Here is a 25782-nt window from a genome sequence, read left to right as displayed (position 1 = left end):
ATTAAGCTTTGTCCATATAAACTCATATAATCTGGTTCGTATATATAGCATGCCCCAAGACATTTTCAGGCATTACAAAGTCTTGAAAATTACTAACAGTTGTTTTTCCTTTAGTATTTGGGCAAAAAGTGAGGAAGATCCCTAAGCAAGTCGACTTAGAATTACTAATAACTTCATGAGAAAGAAATGAAAGCATGTTTCAAAGTAGCTTTTTAAGACCCAGTGACCATTGATTTGGTTCTTGCATCTCTGACCATGAAAAAGCATTCTGAAAGAAAGGATAGTGGTTCCAGAGGAGGTCTCTGAAGATCTGCCATTGGCTGTTTATAGAGATGAAATTCAAATGCCCTCAGATGATAAAAAAGGGCCTGAACTCGTTTCAGAGAAGAAATGGTTTAAAGTGGAAACATAAATATTGAATAATAACAGGCATACTATAGACCTGTTCTTTATTTTTTATAGTTTTGAGGATAAGAAAAGTGTAATCTATTTTTACTACTACAAATAGTCATGAAAGCACCATTAGATGACATTCTAGCTGAAGAGAAAACAGAAGTTTTGCATTAGTGTGAGATGTTAATTTATTATTGCATTTAGGTCTGCCGACCATTTGAGGGAGTTAGAAGTTAAACAGCTGTATCTCTAGTTGATCTCTGCATATTTTAATCCAAATATGGTAAAGGGCAGGGCTAAATAAGGGAGTGTTCTTATAATAAACAGGGCTCAGAACTTGTAACAGAAAATTAAAATACACTCCACTCAAGTTCTCGCGTGGTTAACTTTGCACTTTGGTTAAAGTTTCATTTAGATTTAAATTTCTAAACTTTGCTTACAAAATTAAGTTTTCTTTGATCTCCTCTCTTCTGAATTGCAGAAATCAGATAAAACTACTTGATAAAATGATTTCCTGTCACGCTGCTGAAGATCCTATTAAAAAGGTTGCTATCTTTGGAGGAACTCATGGGAATGAACTAACAGGAGTATTCCTAGTCAAGCACTGGCTGGAGAACGGCACTGAGATTCAGAGAACAGGGCTGGAAGTAAAACCATTTATTACCAACCCAAGAGCAGTGAAGGAGTGCACCAGATATATTGACTGTGACCTGAATCGAGTTTTTGGACCTGAAAATCTTGGGTAAGACTATATGTTGTGTTGTGTGTGTATGCATGCACACGTGTGTGGATGTGGATGTGTCTGAAAAGTAGTGTGTGTGAGAGCATATGTATATACGTTTGATATTCATGTTTGTACATATAGTCGCTCTTGTGAATAAGATCACTTTCACTTTTGTTATACGCCATTATGAATTACTCAGTTCTCTAAACTGGGCATTCATGGGCTCTTTTATAAACTTTTATAACCATCAGACTGTTCTTAACTGATGTTGTTTTTAAATGTATTCTACACAGACTGAGACAACAAATAACAAAGGTTTTTATTTTTAAGTCGTATCTTTAAAGAAGCAGATTTAATAGTCTTTTGCATTAAATGAATGTTTGGCCACTATGCTTGGTTACATATTTGTTAGCTTCTAGGTGATTTACTACTATGTGTTTTGCAACTATGTTTATGGTAGTGCAGAAAGTTCTAGTTAAGAAAAGTGTAATGTTTCAGTGAATATTTGTTTAATGAAAGAGTGAATAAATGTCTATCATCAGAAAACATTAGACTGCTCTGTGATCTGAGGAGTAGATGTACTACCTTCAGTAATGGATTACTAAGACCTGAATTTTCTGAATTTAAATTACTGCTGATGATACATTGCATACAGTGTATGCAATCATAAATTTGCCTTTTTTTTACATCATTAGAGCTACCACTGTAGATATATAGGCTTCTAAGCTTTTTACCACTTCTTTCTTTCATTTACATAAAACTATTATTAAATACCTACTCTTCATGGGGCACTGTGCCAGGTACTGTGGGAGTACAAAGCTATGGACAAAGTGGTTTCTACTTTCAATGGGTTGGCAGACTACAAGCTAAGATATAAGTCATGCACAGGAACAACTAATGGAGCACCACTTTATGTACTCATTTTCTATTAAATCCTAATTTGAGTTTAAAGAGTTACTTAATCTCATCACAGATCAAAAGATGGTTACTACATTTATACAAATTTGCCTCACTTTATGGAATAAATTCTTCTGGGGCAATTATACATTAGCCATAGCTTGCGTATCAGGCCATGTTCTCACTAACATAAATTTTAATTTCAAAAATGCTTTATCTTCATGACTGAGGTTATGTCAACACAATTAAGGTTTATCTATTCACCTAAAACAGCTGTTAACTAACTCATATTACAAGTAAGGATTTCTTGAAGAATAACTTTTAGTTGGCATGTTAACTTCCCAAATAACTCTGAGATGAACTAGAGTGAGTTTTCTTATTATGACCACTCAATAACATGCATTTCAATGAGAGTAGTCTCTTTAATTAAATTCACTTTCTACTTCTTGCATTTAACACTTATCAGAGGCTAGACAGTTCTCTCTCAGGGTAGTTATGGAAACTTATGAAATAGATAAGTTAATTACCTTCTCTCATCTTCCCTCTCCCAAATTTTGCTGCTTTTCCTCTATTCGTCATCTCAGTGATGTCATGATTACCCACCAAATCACCTACGGAAATCATCTTAGAACCTTCCCCATTCTTCATCCCCTACGTCTAGTGGGTTACGGAGTCTCCCAATTATTCAAATATTGAATAGTTGTAGGTATTTTGCAAATCCAGTCTTCCTCACCATTTTTACTGCCTTAGTTTACTTGTTCTATAGGTAGTTAGAATAGCGTCCTAAAGAATCTTCCTGCATCCAGCCTTACTCCAATCCTCCCTACCATGTATTGTCTGTATGGCACTAGCCATAGGGATCATTCTAACATGCAAATCTTGTCATGTCTTTCCCCTGCTAAAAATTCTTCAAAAATCTCCTATCCAGAATAGAGTTAAGTAATTTAGCATATAGATGTCATTCCCTTTAGGATATCGTTCCTGCCTATTCTTTCAGCTTTATCCTTTGGGACTCTTCCCGTGGGACCTGGATTCCAGGCACAAGAGCTCAAAGTGTCTATTATCTTTCAAGACTTCAAGCCTTGACCATGGGCAACTGGGTGGCTGTGGTGTGATTTACTCACATGGGAGAGAATGAGAAGCAAATCAGTTGAGGGAGGGGGAGAATTCATGAAGTTGTTGCATGAATTAACTTTTAAAGTGCATATGTATCCTTTAGGAACTATGTCTGGTTGCATGTAATAGAAATCTGAAAACAGTAGCTTAAACAAATAAGGGTTTCTTTTTCACAAGTAATAAGTCCAGAGGTAGGCAGTCCAGGGCTGGTACAGTGGCTCAATGATATCATCAGTGCCGCAGACTCCTCCTATCTTCCCACTGCACCAGCCTTGATGTGCAGCTTTTGTCCCATAGTTGAAAAATGGCTGCTCCACTTTCTTGACTGATTTCCAGGCAAGAATTACCCAGGCGCAAACTGTAGGTCCTTTGAAGATACTAACAAAAACAGTCAGAGAATGGAAATAAATGGAATTAGAGAGAAATGTGGTTGAATGCTTTAATGAGGAAAAATAAATTTAAATTATCATGTACGTTAAGAAAAAAATGTATCCTAACCACTGGGGGTGGGGCAGGTAGAGACTCATTTGAGAATTCAATAAAAACTATCAACCGTCATCCCAGAAAATGCATGTATGCATATACCTGCAAATTTTTGTATTTTTGCAGGGTCTACAGACTCTTCTCTGTAAAGCTTGACCCTGAACCACTAGTGGCTCCTGGACATCACTTAAGAATCCCTAATTAGATGATGTGAGCACCTAACTTTGACTATTTTTGTGCACTAGAACTAGCTGTAGTGCAAAAAAAAAAGAAAAATCGGTGCATTTGATGGTCTAGTTCCATTATAGCCTAGTGCACTTAACTACTAAGAGACTGTTGATTAAATTAATGGAAGAATTTTGTTCAGGGTTGAAGTCAAATGATAAACGGAAATGTCCTTCTTGTGACCAACCACATAAATGAACTATTATTTGCAAGCATGTCAGTGCAACATTACATGGAATCAAATAGAAGGAAAAAATGTAAATTTTCGATTATAAAGTTTTCAAATAAATTTCCAATTCCTTTACAGATTTTTCATATTAAAGGTTTAGCAACTGGTTTCTTATATACTGTGTTCTTATTGTATATTTATGTTACCTTAGCTGCAGATGTTGTTAATCTTTTTCTCTCTGCTAATAACAGCAAAAAAATGTCAGAGGATTTGCCATATGAAGTGAGAAGGGCTCAAGAAATAAATCATTTATTTGGTCCAAAAGATAGTGAAGATTCGTATGACATTATTTTTGACCTTCACAACACTACTTCTAATATGGGGTGCACTCTTATTCTTGAAGATTCCAGGAATGACTTTTTAATTCAGATGTTTCATTATATTAAGGTAATGTCAATGTTATTAATTTACAAGTTAGCATAGGATCCATAATTTTAAGTCACTTATAGATGTGAAACAAGCAGAAAAGGGTCAGGAGGGAGGGTCCAAGGGAAATGGGGGGCTGCGAGGAGCGCCAGAATAGAGGTAGTAGTGACAGGCGGGAGAAAAGGAGAAGAAATGAGTAAAACAATAAATGCAATGAATAAAATGATAAAACATATGGACCATTGTGTCTATAAAATTTTAAATCTTTTATCAAGACAGCCACCAAATCATTGGCTATGTGGTAAAATTAACACCAAAATTTTAAATGGTATGGTTGAAGTGGCTCAATTACCATTTTAGGAAGCTCAAAATATAGTCATTTAATGTTGACTAAAGACCAATGGTAAAAAGATTGGCTCTCTTTAGTCCTGCGCTTGTCTCCATTTGATTCAGATACCCTAACATACATCTGATCTTTCAGTACTTCATATAGCTAATCATTTTAAGGCTCAAAAATCTACAAGATGAAAAATATCAGCAATCCATTGCTATACCTAGAGAAAAACTGCTAGAGAATAACAAGCCAACAAAAACACACATAATAAACTGTATGATTATTTTTATATAAAGGATAGCCTTCCTTCCGGAGAGCTGGTAAGATCTAGTATGATTTAATGGAAAGAGTGTGACCCATATAGCCAGTGCCTGGGTTCAAATCCTGGCTTTCTCTCACTAACTTTGAACAAGATATTCAACTCCCCAAACCTTGCTTTCTTCATTTTATAAAATTGACATCATAACAATACTTACCCCATATGGCTGTTATAAGCCTTAAATGAGATAAAATATTTACTGCACTTAGCTGAATGCCTGGCAGATAGTAAAGATTATTAGTTTTGTTTCCTTGAATTTTTTGGCGTTGACTAAATAGTAGTTCTGGTAAGAGATCATAATGCAGCTATTCTTTGCTGCTGATTGAAGGGAGAGCTGAATACTTTGCTTGCCAGGCACAGAAGCAGCATGTTATCAAAACTGAGAGGGCCATCTTGAATTCTCATTCAGATAAGTGGAGGTAGGGGGAGTTAGCCGACATCTGTAGGGACCTGGCCCATAGGGGTAGAAAAAGAATTCTTTAAGAGACCAATACTAAGCTACATAGTAAGTGTAACCAGTGGTGAAAACAAAAATAACCAAATCCATTCAGAAAAAGAATTTATTCATATTCTTTGTTTATGGTTCTGGGGAATTGTTTAATGTACATTTTATCCAGAAAGCTATGTATTATCCAATTTTATATGTAATTCATTTATGTGCTTTCAAAGCTTTAATAATACCATCGGATTTTAGAGTGTGTTTCATAAAGCTGTCTTACTAATCTTAGTTGATGAAGTGAAACATATTGAAGACATTATTGACTCTCTAATAGCAAAGAGAACAAGGCATATGGTCTTTACATAATAAGAAAAATGTTTTAAATTCTTTTCAGACTTCTTTGGCTCCATTACCCTGCTATGTTTACCTTATTGAGCATCCTTCCCTCAGATATGCAACCACTCGTTCTATAGCCAAGTATCCTGTTGGTAAGTCATATTTCCCACTGTCACAACTAAACAAAATATGTCTGAGATGAAACTCTGAGAAAATTAATTTAAAGACTATTTATAGCTACTTGGCTTATCAGTATGGCTTATAACTGTCAAGTAATAAGCAAAATATCGCAGGCAGTTTCTAACTATAGCAGATTTCCTCAATTTCATTGAGCAGCTTCTACATTCCAGGAAAAAACACTGAGCTGAGGAAATTTGAATCTTTTATAATGGACAGTAAGCAGCCTGCCTTTTGCTTAAGGAAGACACCATCCCTATCTTCCAAGACTATTTACTATACAAACATTCTTTAAAAATATAATCTGGAGCCAGGGCAGTCACTATCTTGCTGGCAAGATGTGCAGAAGTACAAAAGACCCATGGAAAATTCTCTCCCAACATCCCTCTTAGCACCTGCTTTGCAGTAGGGTCTCTGGTAACCTGTGTTTGTTATCCATTCACTTGTTTGCCCTGTCAGTCACTGGGCTGTGAATTCATCTTTACCTTCTGGTAACTTCCAACATGCAGGTTTGCACTCTCATACACCCTCCCAGACAGACAGTCTCTTTTTCTATATTCCATTCTCTTTCCTGAGTGACCTATTAGCGTAATTGTTTGCAGACCACACTATAATCATTAAAGTTGCTGTCACGACTTAAAATCTTTTTTGTCAGATCTCAGGTGGTTTAAATAAGAGAAATTTAATTTAAAAACAAGTTGTCAAACAATAGAAGCAAATTTAAGGTTATCTTGGTTATTCAATTATTGATAATTTTGGTGCATAATCAAGGGATCAGTTGAGGCAAGCTAAATAGCCAAGTATAGGTAATTATTTGAAACAAACCAAATGCTTGACAATAACGGATAAAGTTCCTTTTTCTCTGTAACACCATATAAAGCATAGGATTTCCAAGTCTTGAGAGAGCAATCTTGGCCTATTACATTTAGGGGGCAATGCTGCTCTTAGGTAGAACAAATATCTACTGATATGTTTGGCTCGTAAAAAGAGAGCCAAATCTTTCAAAGGTTTCAATATGGGGGAGTATTAAGATCATCATAAGTAATAGAAATATTGTATGTTCTCCTTTCAACTTTACTATTTTATTTGGAATATTTTTTATATCATCCAGCCATTGGGGGGAAAAACACTTAAGATCAGAGAGACACTCTCTCCAACTCAATGCTTTATAATACTCCTATGACTTTAGGTGCCACAAGATGTTCATTGTAATTTCAAGCATCATATGCCAACATGACAATATCTAGTGGAAGAAGGGAGACTCCCAGGAACTCCCCTGCAGACCTTCCATTATGGCCAGTTCAGAACTAGGTCACATATCCATTCTTAAATTAATTACTAGGATTAACGAGATTACTATGATTGACTAAAACTATTCTACATTTGCTCCTGAGTTGGATACCCCAACCAAAATCAGGACTCTGTCAGCAAGGAGTAAGACAGAATGAATTTTGGGTAGGCAACCTACAGTATGCATACAAGACATATCCATGAACACATTTTCACACATTTGTACAAATCATTTATGTACTGATACATACCTTAACCGCACTTATATCATATACTTAAGTATATCCAGGAAAGCTAAGCACAAAAATGAAAATGAGGATAAAAGAGAATACAGTAAGATTTTGTGAATTGAGAAATAACAGAAGTGGATGAAAATAGAATAGGTGGAAAAGACTGCATATGAATTGGTGGAAGAGAGTGGATGATGCTATACTTGGTAAATGGTTTTATAAATGGTTAAGATGATGATTGGAGTGATAACAGTGTGGGAGACTTGGGCAGGAGGGAAGGGACTAGATAAGTGGTTTAGAGAAAGAGTATTTTGTAGGTTTATGGATGGATGCTTGACAGCCACAGGAAATAGACCTGATAGTACAGGCAGAATTTTATTGGGGTGAGAAGAAATGAATACAAATTGTTTCTACAGAAAATTAAAACCATTGCACTATCATGTTGGGATGGGTTGTTATATTAAAGGCAAGAATGTTGCTCTAGGGTCACATAGATTGTCATTTGACTTCAATCCATGGCTCATTTAGTCTAGATTTCTATTACTAAATATTATAGATGTGTTTTCTCCTACAAGCTAAATGTTAGGTCCGTGACAGTTTCTCTTTGTGGCCACTTATTATTTTGTCAGTATAAATTTGTCTACTCCTTTTACTCTATTATTACTTTTTAACATTTTGATAATATTGAAGGAAATTTAAAGAAAAAAGACCCCAAAACCTTGCTGCTATAACACAACTCTTTGATTTTTTTCCATGTTCTCTCCCAGTCTTTATTTACTATGCATATAACTTGTACATGTAAATGTTCTGCTTTATTTTTTGCCTAACATTAGGTCTCAAATATTTTCCATGGTGCTGCATGGTCTACCTCTTTAATCATTTTTAATGATGGGATTCTAGATCTTGATATATGAGAATGCTCGATCTTATATTCTAATACTTAGATGAGTGTGACTGTCTCTCCTTCTGTACCTAGGTATAGAAGTTGGTCCCCAGCCTCAAGGGGTTCTGAGAGCTGATATTCTGGATCAAATGAGAAAAATGATTAAACATGCTCTTGATTTTATACATAATTTCAATGAAGGTAAGTAGTAGGCAGAAATTGTTTCTTTAATTGTTAGCTGGTGTGTGTAAATAAATCAGAAAAGGAAGATGAGATGGAGTACACATAATGACTTAACCACTAAACATTGAAATAGCAATGGAACCTAGGTTAAATTTGCCATGTTTGTGACATTAGTTCCTTTTTAAAGAATTTAATCACTTCAGCCATTCGTCAATGACCAGTGTAGACACATTCAAGAAAAGCAGCTACCAAATAAAGCTCCCCTAATGAAATCCTCATTTTCCTATTAAGCTCCATTTTTAAAAGCAAAGAAATACAAATGTCCAATAAACAGATGAAAAGACGTCCAGTATCACTAGTGATCAAAAAGTGCAAATTAAAATGCAAAACCATTTTCTCCCATTAGATTGGGAAAATATTAAAATCTGATAATATTAAGTGTTGGTAAGGGTGTAGGAAAAGGAGACATTCTCCTTCCCTGCTGGTATAAATTGGTAAAGACACTTAGAGGATAATTTTACAGTAACCACTTTCTAATATGCACAGATCCTATGACCCAGCAGTTCCACATCTCAAAGAAACACAAACACATGCACACCTACATGCCACATACAAGGGTGGCCACTGCAGCATTGTATGTAAAGCAAAACAATGGAAATGACCTGAATATCCATCAGTTGGTTAGTTAAATAAAATAGCGTGGAAAGATCTTCAAACTACATTGTTAATTGAAAGAAAGCAAGTTGCAGACCAAAACATACAATATACCAATTTGCTTCAAAATAATAATAATAAACACTTGCTGGAATATACATAAATATATATGTTAGTACATAGGAACAGTTCTAGAAGAAAACATATCAAACCGATAACAGCAATTACTGGGGAGAGGAGGGGAAAACCAGGTTAATTTTGTTTTAATTGTGTTCAGGAAGAATGATGTATTCATGTATTATTCGTGCAATTACAAAACAGTTAGATGGGGCTGGTGGTGAGATGGGTACATGGATCTCTATGTACTATCTGCTCATTCATTTGGTAAACCTAAAACTGCAGCAGAAAAAATAATGAAATCTATTAATTATTTTAAAAATAACTTAAATTTTTTAAGAATTATAATAAAAGTAAAATCAAGGAGGCATCTTATGTAAATAATTATTCATACAGGCAGAACTGAAATTATTTGTTGAGGAATGGGCCATTACAGTGAGAGGGCTGGTGAATAGTTCAGTGCCTGTGGGGAGTATAATCCCTTAACCTGTTTGTGCATCCTACTGTGATCACAGGAATTTCTTCCGTGCTTGGGAATCCTTTGACTCCAAAGTCACAAAGACTGAAAATCAGCATTCTACCACCTTTGTCTGAGGACAGGTTCTATACGGTCTAGTGGACCTGGTGTTGGGAAGGTCATCAGTTATTCACAAGAAACCATTCAAATAGTGAGTGTGAGACTATGATGTTAAGAAACAATGCACCCAGGTAGAAGGCCACAGACCTGACTGAAAAAACACATGGTTTTCAAATCACAATCCATAGATTCCTGCTACTGGGTAGGGATTTAGTAGCTGTCCTAGTAGCTCCGGGACAGCCAGCCCACCTCTGCTTCAATCAGAGCAATTCTATCTGTTTTATCCTTGTAACATTTCATTTAACCAAAGGATTCTGCAATTCAACATTTTAAAACCATTATTAATTTAGACTCTCCACTTTGATGGATTTTTAACTAACATGGAAAGAGCACCATTATCCAAACAATGCGGGCAAAAGGATCATAACCGTCTGAAGAAAAGTCTCTAGAAATGTATAGAAGAGCTCCATTTTTGGCTCTGTGCTACTCAAAGTTATTATTAGTGACTTGGATAAGGACATAAGTGACATGCTTATATAAGTGGTAAGTGACAGGAAGCTATCAGGAAAGTATCTGGGTTCAAAAGGTGTATCCAAAAAGTTCTGACAATATTTAACAATAATCTAGACCAAATGTTTAAGGTTAAATACATCAGGAACAAAATTTTACTTTCATGTTAAAAAATCCCAGAATGAAGGAAGTGATAGTCTCTTTTCTGCTTGGCTAAACAACATTTGGAGACCGCTGAATAAATTCCAAGTCCATATTTCAGGAGAAACATCTACAAAGTAAAGGTTAGCCAAGGAGTTAGTTGAGCACGTTGAAGAGTTTGAAAACCATAATAGGAATGATCCCAAAGATAGAACTTCAGTTTACACATAGAACTTCAGTTTACAAAGTACATTCACATGTATCCTCGTGTATGTGACAATATGAGTGGAGCCTGATAGAATCAAAGATACTTAGACTGGCAACAAGAAGTCTTAAGGCCAATTTTATTTCAGAGTTTCAGAAGTGTTATATTGGAAAGGAATTAGACATGTTTTCTGTGACTCAGAGGCCAGAATAGAATCGGTGGGATAGTGTTACCTAAAGACAGATATTTCTGGGACTTACCTGGAGGTCCTGCGGTTAAGACTCACGCTCCCAATGCAGGGGGCCCAGGTTCAATCCCTGGTCAGGGAACTAGGTCCTGCATGCCTCAACTAAAAAAAAAAAAATCCCGCATGCTGCAGCTAAGACCTGGTGCAGCCAAATAAATAAATATTAAAAATAAAAAAGAAAGAAAGGAAGAGATTTCTAATTAACGAAGCTGACCAACAATGGAACAGACCACATTTTGTGAGGTTGTTTAAAAGCAGGAGCAAGATGACCACTTGGTCAGAAAGATACGGAGAATATTCAAGCATCGATGAAACTTAGGCATTTGAGACTCCTTCTCGCTCTGAGATTCTAAGTAGCAAAAACATGCTCCTTTGTGTTCTACCACTTTCTCCTTTCCTCCCAATGGACCTTCTGGTTTAAAGGTATGACATCTGCTGTTTCCATCTTCATCTTGGAAGGTGTGGTAAATTCTAAAAATGGCCACAAATTCTTCCCTTCCCTGCTTCCATGTCCTATCAAGAGATGGAGTCTGTTTTCCTACCACCTGAATCTGGCTTGGCCATGTGACGTGTTTTGTGCCACAGAAGAGGTTTGAAAAGAACTTGAACATCAGGGCTTGCTCTCTTGCTGACCTTGGGAACCTTGCACTGTCATTATGTGAATCAGTCCACCCTAGCCTGCTGGATAATGAGAGACTGTGAGGCTGAGAACTGAGACACCCCAGCCAATAGTCCTGCAGCTCCGGCTGACAGCCTGTCAAATGCCAGATATGAGAGTAAAGCTGTCTTAGATCATCCAGCCTCCTGCTGACCTGCCATCTCACCACAAATGCATGAGCAAGCCAATTAGAAATCAGCCAGTCCAGCCTAGACCAGAGGAACGGGCCAACCAACGCACAGAGTCATGAGCTAAATTAGGTGGTTGTTGTTTTATGCCACTAAGCTCTGGCATAGTGCGTTACGCAGCAAAAGCTAACTGATACAGAAGTAATCACGGGGTATCTGCATTCCAACCCTGGCTGCACTTCCACGCCAAGGGGAAAGGAAGATTTTTCTTTGGATTGCAACCATAGCACACTAGGGGCTCTACGCTGGATGAAAGTTCATCCTGTTTATTAAGAGTTTGCCTGGTATAAATGTAAACTACTGCTTTTCCAAGTTTCTGGGCATTGGGTTGTTTAATGCTGCGTCTTTGTTAGTTGGACTCCACTGTTGGCAGACTGCCTGCATCGCAATATCTCACTGCTCAGGAGCTACCCAAATGTTTAACATACTTAGTTAAGAGAAGGAGCACAGTGGGGAAGTCATCTAACCAGTTGAACGTCCTCCTGAAGTTATGCAATCACAGAGTGTCAGAGCTGGAAGAGTCCTCCAAGGTAAACTAATGTGAAACCTCCATTTGAGAGCTAAAGAAAGTGAGCTTCGAGAAGTTCAGTGTCTTGCTCAAGTTTACACAGCTAGGAGACTAGAGCCTAGGTATCATGACTCCCAGTCCTAGCCTCTTTCTCTCCCACACTGGCTTTTTAAGTTCCGTTTTCTACCTCTGTCCTACCTCGGTGTACTTGTGGACAGTGTGTCGGTAGGCATAATTTGAGAACATCTTTTGGTTTAGTGTTGTTTGTGAACATCCTTAACTAAAATTTTATGGAACCATATAAGACCCCGAATAGCCAAAGCAATCTTTAGAAAGAGGAACAAAGCTGGAGGCATCACATTCCCTAACTTCACACCATATTACAAAGCTGTAGTAATTAAACCATATAATACTGGCATAAAAGCAGACACACAGATCAATGAAACGGAATAGAGGGCCCAGAAATAAACCCATGTATATATGGTCATTTAATTTACAAGAAAGGAGCAAAGAATATACAATGGGGAAAGGACAGTCTCTTCAATAAATGATGTTAGGAAAATTGGACAGCCACATGCAAAAGAATGAAACTCAACCACCATCTTAACCACCATACACAAAAATTAACTTAAAATGGATTAAAGACTTGAACATAAGAATTGAAACTATAAAACTTATAGAAGAAAACATAGGCAGTGAGCTCCTTGAAATAGGTCTTGGTGATTTTTTGAATCTGACACCAAAAGCAGAAGCAACAAAGGCAAAAATAAACAAGTGGGACTCTGTCAAATTAAAAAGCTTCTGCACAGCAAAGGAACCCATCAACAAAATGAAAATACAATCTACTGAATGGGAGAAAATATTTGCAAATCATATATCTGATAAGGAAGTACTATCCAAAATATGTGAAGAACTCATACAACTCACAGCAAAAAAAAAAAAAAAAGTGTGATTTAAAAATGGGCAGAAGATCTGAATAGACATTTTTCCAAAGAAGACATACAGATGGCTGACAGATACGTGAAAAAATGCTTTACATCATTAATCTTCAGGGAAATTGAAGTCAAAACTATAATGAGGTATCCCCTCACACCTTTTAGAATGGCTGTTATCAAAAAAATAAGAAATAACAAGTTTGGTTGAAGATGTAGAGAAAAGGGAACACTTGTGCACTGTTGGTGGGAGTCTAAGTTGGTTCAGCCACTATGGAAAACAGCATAGAGGTTCTGCAAAAAATTAAAAATTGGACTACCATATGATCTAGCAATTCCACTTTGGGGTATTTATCCAAAGAAAATGAAAACACTAATTCAAAAAGCTATAGGCACCTCTGTGTTCATTGCAGCACCATTTACAATAGCCAAGGTATGGAAACAACCTGTGTCCATCAATGGGAGAATGGATGAAGAAATTGTGCTATCCATATACAATGGAATATTATTTAGCCATAAAAAAGAATGAAGTCTCGCTATTTGCAACAGCATGGATGGACCTCGAGGACATTATGCTGAATGAATAAGTCAAGCAGAGAAAGACAATTACCATATGATCTCTCTTATATGTCAAATCTAAAAATGAATAAATAAAAATTTAAAACCAAGCTCGTAGATACAGAAAACAAATTGGGGGTTGCCTTAAAGCAGAAACAGGTAGGGATGGGAGAAATGGATGAACTGTCTGAGGGGTTTTTTAATTTAAATAAATTGAATTTTTTTAAAGCCACTCTAACCTATTAGACAGCCTGGAAGTTTCATTTTTCAAGAACAGCATAACCATGAAAAACTCAGTAAGACACAGAAAAATCCAATAAATAGAAGAAACAAAGAAATCAAAGAAAATAAGAAATCGAGTGTTGGACTATTTGGTGTATTGGATTGGTTCAGGATTATGAAACCTAAACTTCTTATTGTTAATAGAAAGGGTACAAGTCCTTTATAATATATTGTCCACTTACTCCATAGGCCAAGGAAGTTAAAGGCCTCTGGGACCTGAGATCTTTAGTCATAGAGCCAACACTCAGCATTTTGGTAATGCTGGCAATGATGAAATAAGATAACACTAGAGCAAGAGCTCTTATGGCCAATGACATGTGCCTCTAAGGGTGGCTTTTTCAGCTTTAGGTTAGGACATTCAAGCACCAGAAAGAAGGTCCTGTACAGTGTCTCAGTGTTAGTGGTGGCAGAGCAGCTCTCTGCCTGAAGCTGTACAAGCCTGTGGCATTTTTCTTAATAGCCCCAAGTTGGAAATGTGCAAGATGTCTATAAACCATAGAAAGAATAAATAAATTATGGCATTTTCTCACAATGGAATACTATACTGCAAATAAAATGAACAATAGCTACATACCACAATAGGGATGAATCTTCCCCAAAAGTTGATCTTAAGACAGACACAAGATGCATATATTGATTGATTATATTTGTAAAATATTCAGAAGTAGGCAAACCTGAACTATATTGTGTGGGATTCATGCACGGGTGGTGAAACTATAAAGTAAAGCAAGTGAGTCATTACCAAAATTAGTGATTACTGCTCAGATGGGAAGGCGATGGGATCATGATGGGAAAGAGACATGCAGGGATGCTGGTATGCAGGCAATGTTCTTGTCCTGGGTGGTGGTTCCATGGCTAATCACTTTACAGTTCATTAAACTATATACTTATGTTTCATGTACTTTCTTAGTGTTATACTTCACAATAAAATGGTTCAAAAGCAAGAAAATAGTGTGTTCTCCCTGTAACTGTCTGTCTTCAGTTTTTGTTCTTCTTCCTTCTTTAAAGTATCAACTTCCCTTTTTTCAGGAGATTTTGTTAGTTGCTATTTATACGTATTGTTTTTGCCATAGGAAAAGAATTTCCTCCCTGTGCTATTGAAGTCTATAAAATAATGGAGAAAGTTGATTATCCCAGGAATGAAAGTGGAGAAATTGCTGCTATTATCCACCCTAAACTGCAGGTAACATTCACTATTTCTTTTAAATGTTGAAAATAATGATGCCCTACCTTTGAGTAGAACTTTACAGTCCATAAAGCACTTTACATGCATGAGCTCATTTGATGTTCTCAAAAACACTGCAGTCTAAGGTATTCAGACCGTCACTCAGTGAATATTTACTGAGTAAATCCTTTGCTGGCTCTGGGGGTACATCAGTGAACATGGTTTATATTCTTGTGGAATTTATAGTCTAGATATACTAAAGTCTAAACTGTGATCTTGAAATGAAGATAACCAGATGCTATAACAGAATAATGAGGTGGGGATGGGGGTCAGAGAATGTGAAATTCCTGTTCAGGTGCAATGGGTAAGAATTATTATATCTATTTTAATATAAGAAAACAGAGGCTCAAAAATTATATCCTTCCCATAGTCCTATAGTTATTGATGACAGATCCAGAACGAATGTTCTTTGCAGTTGACCACATTGCTACCACCTCCCTGTGATCACTACTGTATAAGTTAGAGCAAAACAATCAGAACCTCTTTCTCTGGAATGTTTTCTGCCGCCTTTTCCTGACTCCTCAAAACCTCAATATCTGCTCCTTGTGTGGTTTGATCAATAATGGCATAGTGAAGGGGAAGAAAAGCCTCCTAGGAATGTATAGGAGGTTTAAAACTGGAAAAGGCAGAGATAAAAGCAGAGAGGAGCAAAGATTCCAAAAAGCTAAAACATCCATCTCCATGCACAATCTCAGACCTCAGAAATGTGGAAGTGATCCAGTGGGTTGTCTAGTCTGGTACATTCATCCCTGGATGCACATTGCCTAGAGAGCCTTTTGAAAAATAACGATCCCCCACTCTGGGATAATCTGATCGTATTGGCGTGGGTAATTAGGGTGGAAAACCACTGATCCAGTTCAGACTCCCGTTTAATGACCCTAATGATAGTTATTCAGACTTACAACTTAATAAAGTAGCCTGCCCAAAAATAGACTCGTGGAGCAAACCCAGCTTTGTGCCTTAGTGCGATCCGGGTGGAAACTTGAAGGAGGAGCCTTGGGCAGTGTTTTAAAGGACAGAAAGATAAAGATTGGGGGAGAGAAAAGAGGAAAGCACTACAGGTAACAAAAATTGCACATACAAGAAACAGAGGCCAAAGTGATGATGTCACAACCGGCTACAACACAGGATTTAAAAAAAAAATTTTATCGGAGTATAGTTGCTTTACAATGTTGTGTTAGTTTCTACTGTATAGCAAAGTGAATCAGCTATACGTATACACATGTTCCCTCTTTTTTTGGATTTCCTTCCCATTTACGTCACCGCAGAGCACTGAGTAGAGTTCCCTGTGCTATACAGTAGGTTCTCATTAGTTATCTATTTTATACATAGTTATCTCATTAGTCATCTATTTTATACATAGTATCAATAGTTACAAATGTAAGTTTTACATTCCTCAAGGATATCCATGAAAAATACAAAAATCATCCTGGGGAGGCAGAGAGGTAAGATTGATGGGATCACTAATCAACAGGGCTAGTTGTAGGTCTTGAAAGTCAGGAAGGATCATTTTGATTTGGTAGACAGTAAGGAATGGCTCAGTATTCTACAGGAGGGATTGACTGATTGACTATTTCAATAAATATATTTGAAGGACTTCTCAGCTTGTTCTGGGCCCTGAGATTCAAGACAGGGTCTCTCATAGAGCTTCCATACTAATAAGGGGAGAACAGACCGTGAATAAGTAAACAATACATCAACCACATGATTTCAAATTGTAATAAGTGCTATAAAAGAAATAAACAGAATAATATAGGCGCAGTTAACAAAGGGTTCCTACTAGATGGAGTGGTCAGAAAGAGCCATCTCTGAGATGAGGGCATGGAAGCTGGAACCTGGAAGGTGAGAAGTCAGCCGTGTGGAAAACAAGTGCAAAGGCTCTGAGGCTGGAGCAAACTTGGAGTGTTTGAGGAACAGCAAGAAGACCAGTGTCAACGGAGAGTAGGAAGTGAACAGAGATCCTGGAGCCAGAGACTCAGGCAGGCACCTGGTTATGAGTCCAGATTTTATTCTAAAAATGATGGTTCTTAATCAGGGGTGCTCACTAGAATTCTCCAGGTTCCCTCTTCCCACCCCCCAATGCTTGGAGCCTATCACAAAAGCACTAATACAGTGCTTCTCAAGCTCCAGCCACATGAGAATCACCTGAGGAACTTTGTAAAATCCTCATTCTCCGGCCCAGGGATTCTGATTTAATTTATCAGGGTGGAGACAAGAAGTCAATTAGGTTCACCAGGTGATTTTCATGTGGCTCAGGCTTGGGTAGCACTGCCCATCGGAATCTCTGCAGGTGGGGCTCGCAGACAGTGGGGAGGTGTTGAAGAAACCCTGTCCGTCGTTCTGGGGCACATCTCTGACTGAAAACCACTGGTCTGGAGCAGTAGTGCTCAGCCACCCTGTCCTGTAGCATCACCTGGGGCTTTAAAAAAGATACAAACAGCGGATTATAACAGCGAGTAGCATGAGGGAATTGGAGGAGGTGCGTGATGGAATTATTCTTCTTGATTACATGCTTATATGACCCTGTGCTATACATTTGTCAAAACTCATAGAATCACACCCCAAAATGGTTGGATTTTACTGTATGTAAATTTAGAAAATAGTGATGCCTGAGCCCCACTCTTGAGATTCCCATTTGATGTATCTGAGATGGGGCCAGCCTTTATTCATCTATATTTTTCAAACATCCCAAGTAATTGTAACGTGCAGCCAGGGTTCAGAAAATCGCTGTGGTGCAACGCTTCTCAAACTTAAATGTTGCACCTGTGAACCTCTGGGGATGTGTTAACATGAAGATTTTGACTTAGTAGGTCTGCGGTGGGGAATCAAATTCTGCTTTTCTAACAAACTCTCAGGTGATGCTGCTCTGCTGCTGGGAACTGTTAGAAACACAGAATCTCAGACCCCCACCCCAGACCTATAGAATCAGAATCTGCACTTCAACAAGATCCCTATGTGATTTGCAAACACAGCAGAGTTTGAGGAGAACTGCTCTAGGGTTCCTTTGGGGTGCCAGCATTGGTGTTTGAGGGCTCACAGGTCCAAACCCTGGTGGGGACCTCTCAAACGATTCAGTTGTTATCCTAATGTGGGGACACGTATGGGAAATATCCACGTCGTCTTAGAGTTTTCCCAGCCCACACCCCACCTTCTCCCACCAGTTCCCACCAGTATAGAACCTCCTAGCATGCAGGCACAACGTCACTCATTTTTTATCCCCAACAGTAGAATGTCTTATACACAGAAGGCTCTTAATGGATATTTCCTAAATTTTGCTGAGCAGAATTTAACTTCAGGTAGCAAGAGTTAGGATATGCACCTGAGGAGACACTCATTTAGTTTTGCCTTTGATATTATAAATCTCTTTGGCAATATTCAAGGCAAACCTGATATTGAAGCAAACTATAATCACATGTGTCAGTTATAAGAATAAAAAGGGGAACTATTAAAACCACTGCCCAAATTAACTGTTCAATCTGTTTAGTCAGATAACTCACATGCCTCTACACTATCTCTTTTAAAATAAGACAATGCTGTCATTTTAGTTGTCTAGAGCCTGACATAAACATTTTTTTAATTTATTTTTTCTTCAAGTATACTTGACTTACAATGTTGTGTTACTTTCTGGTGTACAGCAAAGTGATTCAGTTATACATATATGTGTTCTTTTTCATATTCTTTTCCATTATACAATGTGTAAAGTAGGCGAAAAATCTAATGTAATTTATGTATTCTAATTGTTTCCTGAGAGGATCAAGACTGGAAACCATTGCACCCTGGGGATCCTGTGTTTTTAACTCTTGATGGAAAGACTATTCCATTGGGCGGAGACCATACCGTGTACCCAGCGTTTGTAAACGAGGCTGCATATTATGAAAAGAAAGAAGCTTTCGCAAAGACAGCTAAACTAACACTCAATGCGAAAAGTATTCGTTCCTCTTTACATTAGAAATCACTTCTAGCTCACTTGTTATAGGGTACGTTGAAAAGTTCTACTAGTTCGTAAGCTCCTGAAGAGCAGAATTGTGCCTTATTCATTTCCACAGCACCTAGCCCAGTGCCTTGCACACAATGGACATTCAGGTAAATTTCTTGAATGAGTGAATACATTAATGAATACCTTTTATAGATATCGTACTTTATGTATGTAACTTATTCAAAGAAGCACATTTCTTATTTCTGTATAGCTTTTTATACCTTCTACTTTGATAGTTTAACATTCTTAGTAAACAGCCTTTGAATTTAAATTTTAACATTGAAATAGATACTATATACACAAAAAAATAACTTGAGCATATAATTAAATGTTGTATGTTTTCAAGTAATATAAAAATGCTGCTAGAAACTAATGGTATTTTAAATTTTTTCACATTTGAATTAATGAGAAAGTATTAAGGATCCAGTCTATCGACTTCAGCAGTAGTTGTGTTATCTGTAGGTTTTTCAATGCTCTTTTGAAGATGAAATGTGAACAAGAAATGAGGGCTGATTGTAAAGGTGACATTATGAATAAATCAAGAAACTCTGAATGGTCCTTTGTCCACTGACAGCCACCCACACAAAGCATCACAAAATATCACTTCTCTGGCATGCCCACTTGTTCTGGGTTGACCTCAGGGAGCGAAGAACCTCCTTCAGACCTCTCACACGCCCCGCTAGAAGCTCACGTTCCTTCCCAACTTGGGAGGCATGTTGCTCCCAGCCCTCCCTTCTTACTTTGAAAGAACACGCTTGCCCTTCTTCCCAGCCAACGTGTAAGGAAGTCTTTGGGCTCCAGTAGCATAGGTAGTAAAGGGAGAAAGAGCAGAGGGCAGTGGACACTAGTGGAAATGTCACCCAAAGCCATCTCTGGTTCACAAATGCATTCCTTTAAGACATTCCCCCCTGGCCTAAATGCCCAAGTCCCTCACTCCCAGGATTCTTCTCCTCAAAGGTCCTCAGGCTAAAACTCTGCCTCTCTCCCGCTCCAATCCCTGCAGGAGCCTCCCCTCCCTCCTCATGGCAGCCAAGTAAAGAACACTTTATCCCCTGATTTGGACCCCATGGAACCCATGTTTATGGTTTCAAATATATTTACAAAATCACACTAACATTATCTGTAACGTATATATGTCTATATATAGACAGTTCCATTCTTGCAAAGCAAATTCCATTAAGCCCATTTCATTCCATATTCACTGCTCTATAGCACACAATTAAACTGTTTCTAAATTTTCAGCACTTATTTTTGCACTTTACCAAAACTATTTTCATTGGAATAAACTCTCTTCCTTCTGAATTCTTTACTAAAGATTCGATTTATCAATCACCTTTTGTATATAACAAGTTTTACCAAGCTTCCTTCTCCCATAGAACATAGAATGTTCCTTTGTGCTCTATGTCTAAGTTCAATTTTTCTAGGTCAGTTTTTTTCCATACGTATATTTTGGCAAAAATACTTTACTCTCCCATCAAATTTTAGTTAGTTACAAAATTTACAATGTGCAACTGAGGCCACTGCGATTTCCGGTTTTGTATTGATTATTTCTATCAAGTCTTATTCTCTCTGACTCAATATTTATATCTTTAGAGTTAGTTAGGTGTGATTTTTTTTTTTTTTTTTTTTTTTTTTTTGCGGTGCGCGGGCCTCTCACTGTCGTGGCCTCTCCCGTTGCGGAGCACAGGCTCCGGACGCGCAGGCTCAGCGGCCATGGCTCACGGGCCCAGCCGCTCCGCGGCATGTGGGATCTTCCCGGACCGGGGCACGAACCCGTGTTCCCTGCATCGGCAGGCGGACTCTCAACCACTGCGCCACCAGGGAAGCCCAGGTGTGACTTTTTTTAATCTATAACTATAACATATTGCTGTGTGGCTTTAGCCACTTTCAGTTTTATTTTGATGATTTCTAACAGTCTGCAGACTCATTTTTCCCATTTATAAAATGGGGATAATCATAATAATAGTGTCCCTCTCATGGGATTATGGTGAGGATTAAGTGGGCTAATGCAGATAAGTACTTAGCAGGGTGCCTAGTGAAATTCCTAACATAAAAGGCCCTTTCTGATCTGCCCTTCCCTCCCCACAACCTCTCTAGACTCATCTGCTTTCAGGTCCTCTCTGTTCCGGTGGGCTTTGTGTTGTTTTATTCCTGCATGTCTTCACACAGACTGGCCTTTCCACCTAGAATTTTCTCCCTTCCCTTCCCTTCCTCCATCCCTGCCCCTCCCCCACAAGACCTCGTGTTAGCAAATTCCTATTTTTTTCTTCCAAATGCAACTCGACTCTCATTTCCTCTATAAAGCCTTTCTTGGCTTGCCCCTTTGACCCTCTCTGCTTCCATCCAAACTTGGGGACATTACCAGTGTCTTTTTCAGCACTTGTAACCTACTAACTGCCTGATAAAGTTCAGGTGAGTAAATGAGTGTGCTCAACCATTCCTTCTCTGCTGAAATGTCTTCATATTCCATCAATGTCTCTGCCTTCTCTTTGCCTTCTTGCCTTCTTTCCCAGTCACTTCCTGAGCGTCCCCATCACTCCCAGGTAGAATTTACTCCATGCCACACTCTTCAGGCTGTCACTATATGCCAAATGATGGCGGAGGGAAAATTACACCCTTTTAAGCCAGCAGCCCTTTGGGGAAAAAAGGGAAATTTGGGCTTCCCTGGTGGCGCAGTGGTTGAGAGTCCGCCTGCCGATGCAGGGGACACGGGTTCGTGCCCCGGTCCGGGAAGATCCCACATGCCGCGGAGCGGCTGGGCCCGTGAGCCATGGCTGCTGAGCCTGCGCGTCCGGAGCCTGTGCTCCGCAACGGGAGAGGCCACAGCAGGGAGAGGCCCGCGTACCGCGGGGGGAAAAAAAAAAGGAAATTCAATAATCCCGTTGTGTGAAAGCTTTGGGTGGTTTCCCCTCACCCTTGATAGGAAATCTCAAAGCCTCCCCACAGCTGGACGTGTCCTATGTGCTCTAGCCTCTGCCTACCTCTGCAGCCCTTTTCCCCAGCAATTTGGCCACAAAAACTTCTCCATCCTCAAATGCACCAAGCTCCTTACTACAACATGGTCTTTGCCCATGTTGTTCCCTCTTATTGAAACCCTATCCCACCACCACACTCCCTTTACCTGGATTCCACTTATTCTTAAATGTGACTCAGGCTAGGGTAAACCACTTTGTTATGTGAGCTCATTGACACTACTGGACTAGTGCGTACCAGAACACCTCAGAGAACCTGGATCCTTGGCCCAGGAAAAAGCACTGTGACCTTTACCTGTCATTCCATCTTTCTCCAAGTCTCAATTTCCCCACCTATTGAATGGAGACAGAATACTCATCAAACCGTCTACAGGGACTTCCCTGGTGGCACAGTCGTTAAGAATCCGCCTGCCAATGCAGGGGACACGGGTTCAAGCCCTGGTCTGGGAAGATCCCCTGTGTGCCACAACTACTGAGCCTGCGCTCTAGAACCCGTGAGCCACAACTACTGAGCCTGTGTGCCACAACTACTGAAGCCCGCGTGCCTAGAGCCCATGCTCTGCAACAAGAGAAGCCACCACAGTGAGAAGCCCACACACCACAACGAAGAGTAGCCCCGCTCGCCGCAACTAGTGAAAGCCTGCGCGCAGCAACGAAGACCCAATGCAGCCAAAAATAATAAATACAAAAATAAAAATTAAACAAGCCATCTAAAAAACAGTGGATGAAGAAAACCAATATGAATGAAAGCACTTTATAAATAGGGAATCATACAATCTCAAAGGCTGAAAAAATTGCAAAATATCTTTTGGAAGATAATTTTTCACAGTATCAAAAGTCATAAAACTGTTTATCCTCATTGACCTAGGCATCCCACTCCCAGAATATACACTACAACAGGGGCTTCCACCCTTTTTCTATCAGTCTACCCGGAATGTTTCCGTGGATGGCACAATCCTAGATTATAGACTGAAACCTGTTTGAGCTAGGATCTGGATTGTGTACAATTCCCATTTCCTTGCCACTCGAGAAGACATATCCCAGTGAAGGGTGTTACTCTGGGAATCGTTTGGATTAAGTAATTGACCAAATGCAGCACATCACTTATTAATACATTGTTTGCAAGTTCTGCAACCCCTCAAGACACAGCAGCATCTTGGCATTCAAGTTGAGAACTGCCATTCTTTCAAAATACCTCAAAAGAATGAAAAAACGCACATGCATATATGTTGGGCCATAATGATGGTAATAATATCAGCTCTTTCCTGTCCATTCCCTTATTGCCTCCTTATCAATAAAGGTCCTGTGAGGTAGACAGGAGGGATTTCTATGGATGGACCCCCTGCTTGGGGTCATATTACCTGAACCTATGAGGTTTTCAGGCTGTGATTCCTTGGGCATGTCACTTAAAATCTCTAGGTCTCCTTTTACTCAAATTACTTCCAGAGTTATTGAGTGGTTAAAATGGGGTACTGGACGTGATATGCTTTGAGATGTAAAACGCTGCACAAAGGTGGCATGTCTTAGTGTGCTGAGCTGGGACCAATAATAATATTTTAGGTCCGAAAAGTGGCCTTCCCTTTATCCACTCATGTTAAGCAACACCCTACGATTTCTAGTCAGTCTTCACAGTGGCACACCTAAGACAAGGATAAAACATGATCATAACAAGGCAAAATAAATATTTATTAGAAATCATAAAAGCATTTCTTCAATGGCACTAAGATGTTCTCACTGCATTTATGACTTCTTTCTTGAACACAGAGTTTCATACACACACAACACTAAAAACAAGATGTAAAAGGAATTTGCAAGGATCAGGCACATTCAATGAGAACAAGGTGAAAATTCTGTGTTTGGGACCAAGAGCACAGTAAAAACATATAAATCAATGCAGAGATCAAGTATGACTTACAGGCCCAGATGACGGCCCATCTACTGGGGCCCTACCCAGAGCAAAAGGACTTAGCTCACCAGGCCTTGTGGAAGGAAAAGAAGGTCAATAACCCTGGGCTCCAGGGCAGGCAGGAGCCCTCTACAAGCGTAATGACTTCACAGTACGGCCTTGAACTCCTTCTCCCACCCCGGCAAGGAGGAAAGTAAGCACCATTTTTATTCCAAACAGATATATCACATAATTTCTAAAATAATGGATTCTTCCTGAGGCAGAGTTTAGTTAAAGGAAAACTTCCAGCCAAAACTGTTATCTGAGTGTGGGAGATTCCACCCCTGGAAAATGCCTTCCCCTTAAATTACTGAAATGTGAATCATTTAAGATGTCCTGATACACCTGTGGATTCAGTGTGGCGTGGTGTGTGGTTTTGTACACACCTGTATGCACACACTTCAATTTTAAACCCATCGTGGGGATCACAGGGACAGTGCAGACTGCCAGCATGAATCCTCTGAGCAAAAAGCTCTCGTCCCCTCACATACGTCAACCACAAAGGCAGACTCAAATTTACCGAATAACTGTGCTAAAAAAAAAATCGTGCAGGGGGATATCTGTGGTCCAGAATCAGAACACTCCAGCTTCGACAGCTCTGATACGACCTCCTGCATGACTTTGAACAAGTCCACTTTCCTTTTGGAGCTTTAGTCTCCAGGTGTGAAATAAGAGAACTGGTCCTTTTAAGCCAATGCTCTTTGACTCATTGCTTTCCTTGGTAAACCTACCTAGGCTGAGACCATCTAGGCTGAAAACCTTTGGGGGATGCCACTGTCAGGAAGAAGATTCAGTATAGAAAATGGTCCTGCCAGCAAATTCCATCCAGATCCACAGACAGGTCTCCATACATGTAAGAAGGCAAAGATCCAGTTATTGATTTCTGTCTGTCTAACGTCCCAGCTTTCGTTCAAGTGGGAAATGGAGAACCATACGGCTTTATCCATTCATATCCAGATCAAAACATATCTGAATTCCCAGCTGCATGGTGTAGAGCATGGTGCCATCGATCCAAACGGCTGCCCTTCAAACCAGGACATCTGTTCAGGATGAACGCAAGCAGGTAATTCCAGACACAGGATGCTAATCTCCAGGCTAAAAGGACCTTCAAGTTCATTTGATTGTGATCTTTAACAATATCCTTAATAAATGCTCAACCAGCTTCTGCTTAAATATCCCCAATATCTGGAGCAGTTGCTGGACTGAATTGAACTAAAATTTTTTTCCCTGAAATTTCCAACTTTTGGCATTAGCTCTGCCCATCTGGAACACATCTGCTCCCCCTGCCTCTGGGACAATCTCCCCACATCTTCCCTTCTCTGGGGAACATGCCTAGCCCCTTCCTCCCCTGCTCACACTTGAGCTTGGCCTGACCACTACAGCTTAGAGCACTGGTTGGCTCCCTGGGTCATCCGAGAGCACAGGGGCTGCTGCAGATCTTACGGCTCTAAGGCTACATCCTC

At 39.1% G+C, this 25782-nt stretch overlaps 1 protein-coding gene across 1 annotated transcript; it reads left to right on the top strand.

The window, feature by feature from the left end:
• The first annotated feature begins 754 nt into the window (after window positions 1–754).
• ASPA (aspartoacylase) lies at window positions 755–19922 on the top strand. Its single transcript, XM_082679333.1, has 6 exons — window positions 755–1135; window positions 4259–4454; window positions 5920–6013; window positions 8535–8642; window positions 15275–15384; window positions 19178–19922. Exons 1-6 carry the CDS (start codon window positions 900–902, stop codon window positions 19373–19375), a joined length of 942 nt encoding a protein of 313 aa, XP_082535459.1. The 5' UTR covers window positions 755–899; the 3' UTR covers window positions 19376–19922.
• The last annotated feature ends 5860 nt before the right edge of the window (window positions 19923–25782 follow it).

The sequence above is a fragment of the Grampus griseus genome, assembly GCF_964374135.1.
Source record: "Grampus griseus genome assembly, chromosome: 20".
In the NCBI taxonomy this organism is placed as follows: Eukaryota; Metazoa; Chordata; class Mammalia; order Artiodactyla; family Delphinidae; genus Grampus; species Grampus griseus.
Note: the sequence above shows the minus strand (reverse complement) of the source record. Positions and strands in the feature narration are given on the sequence as shown.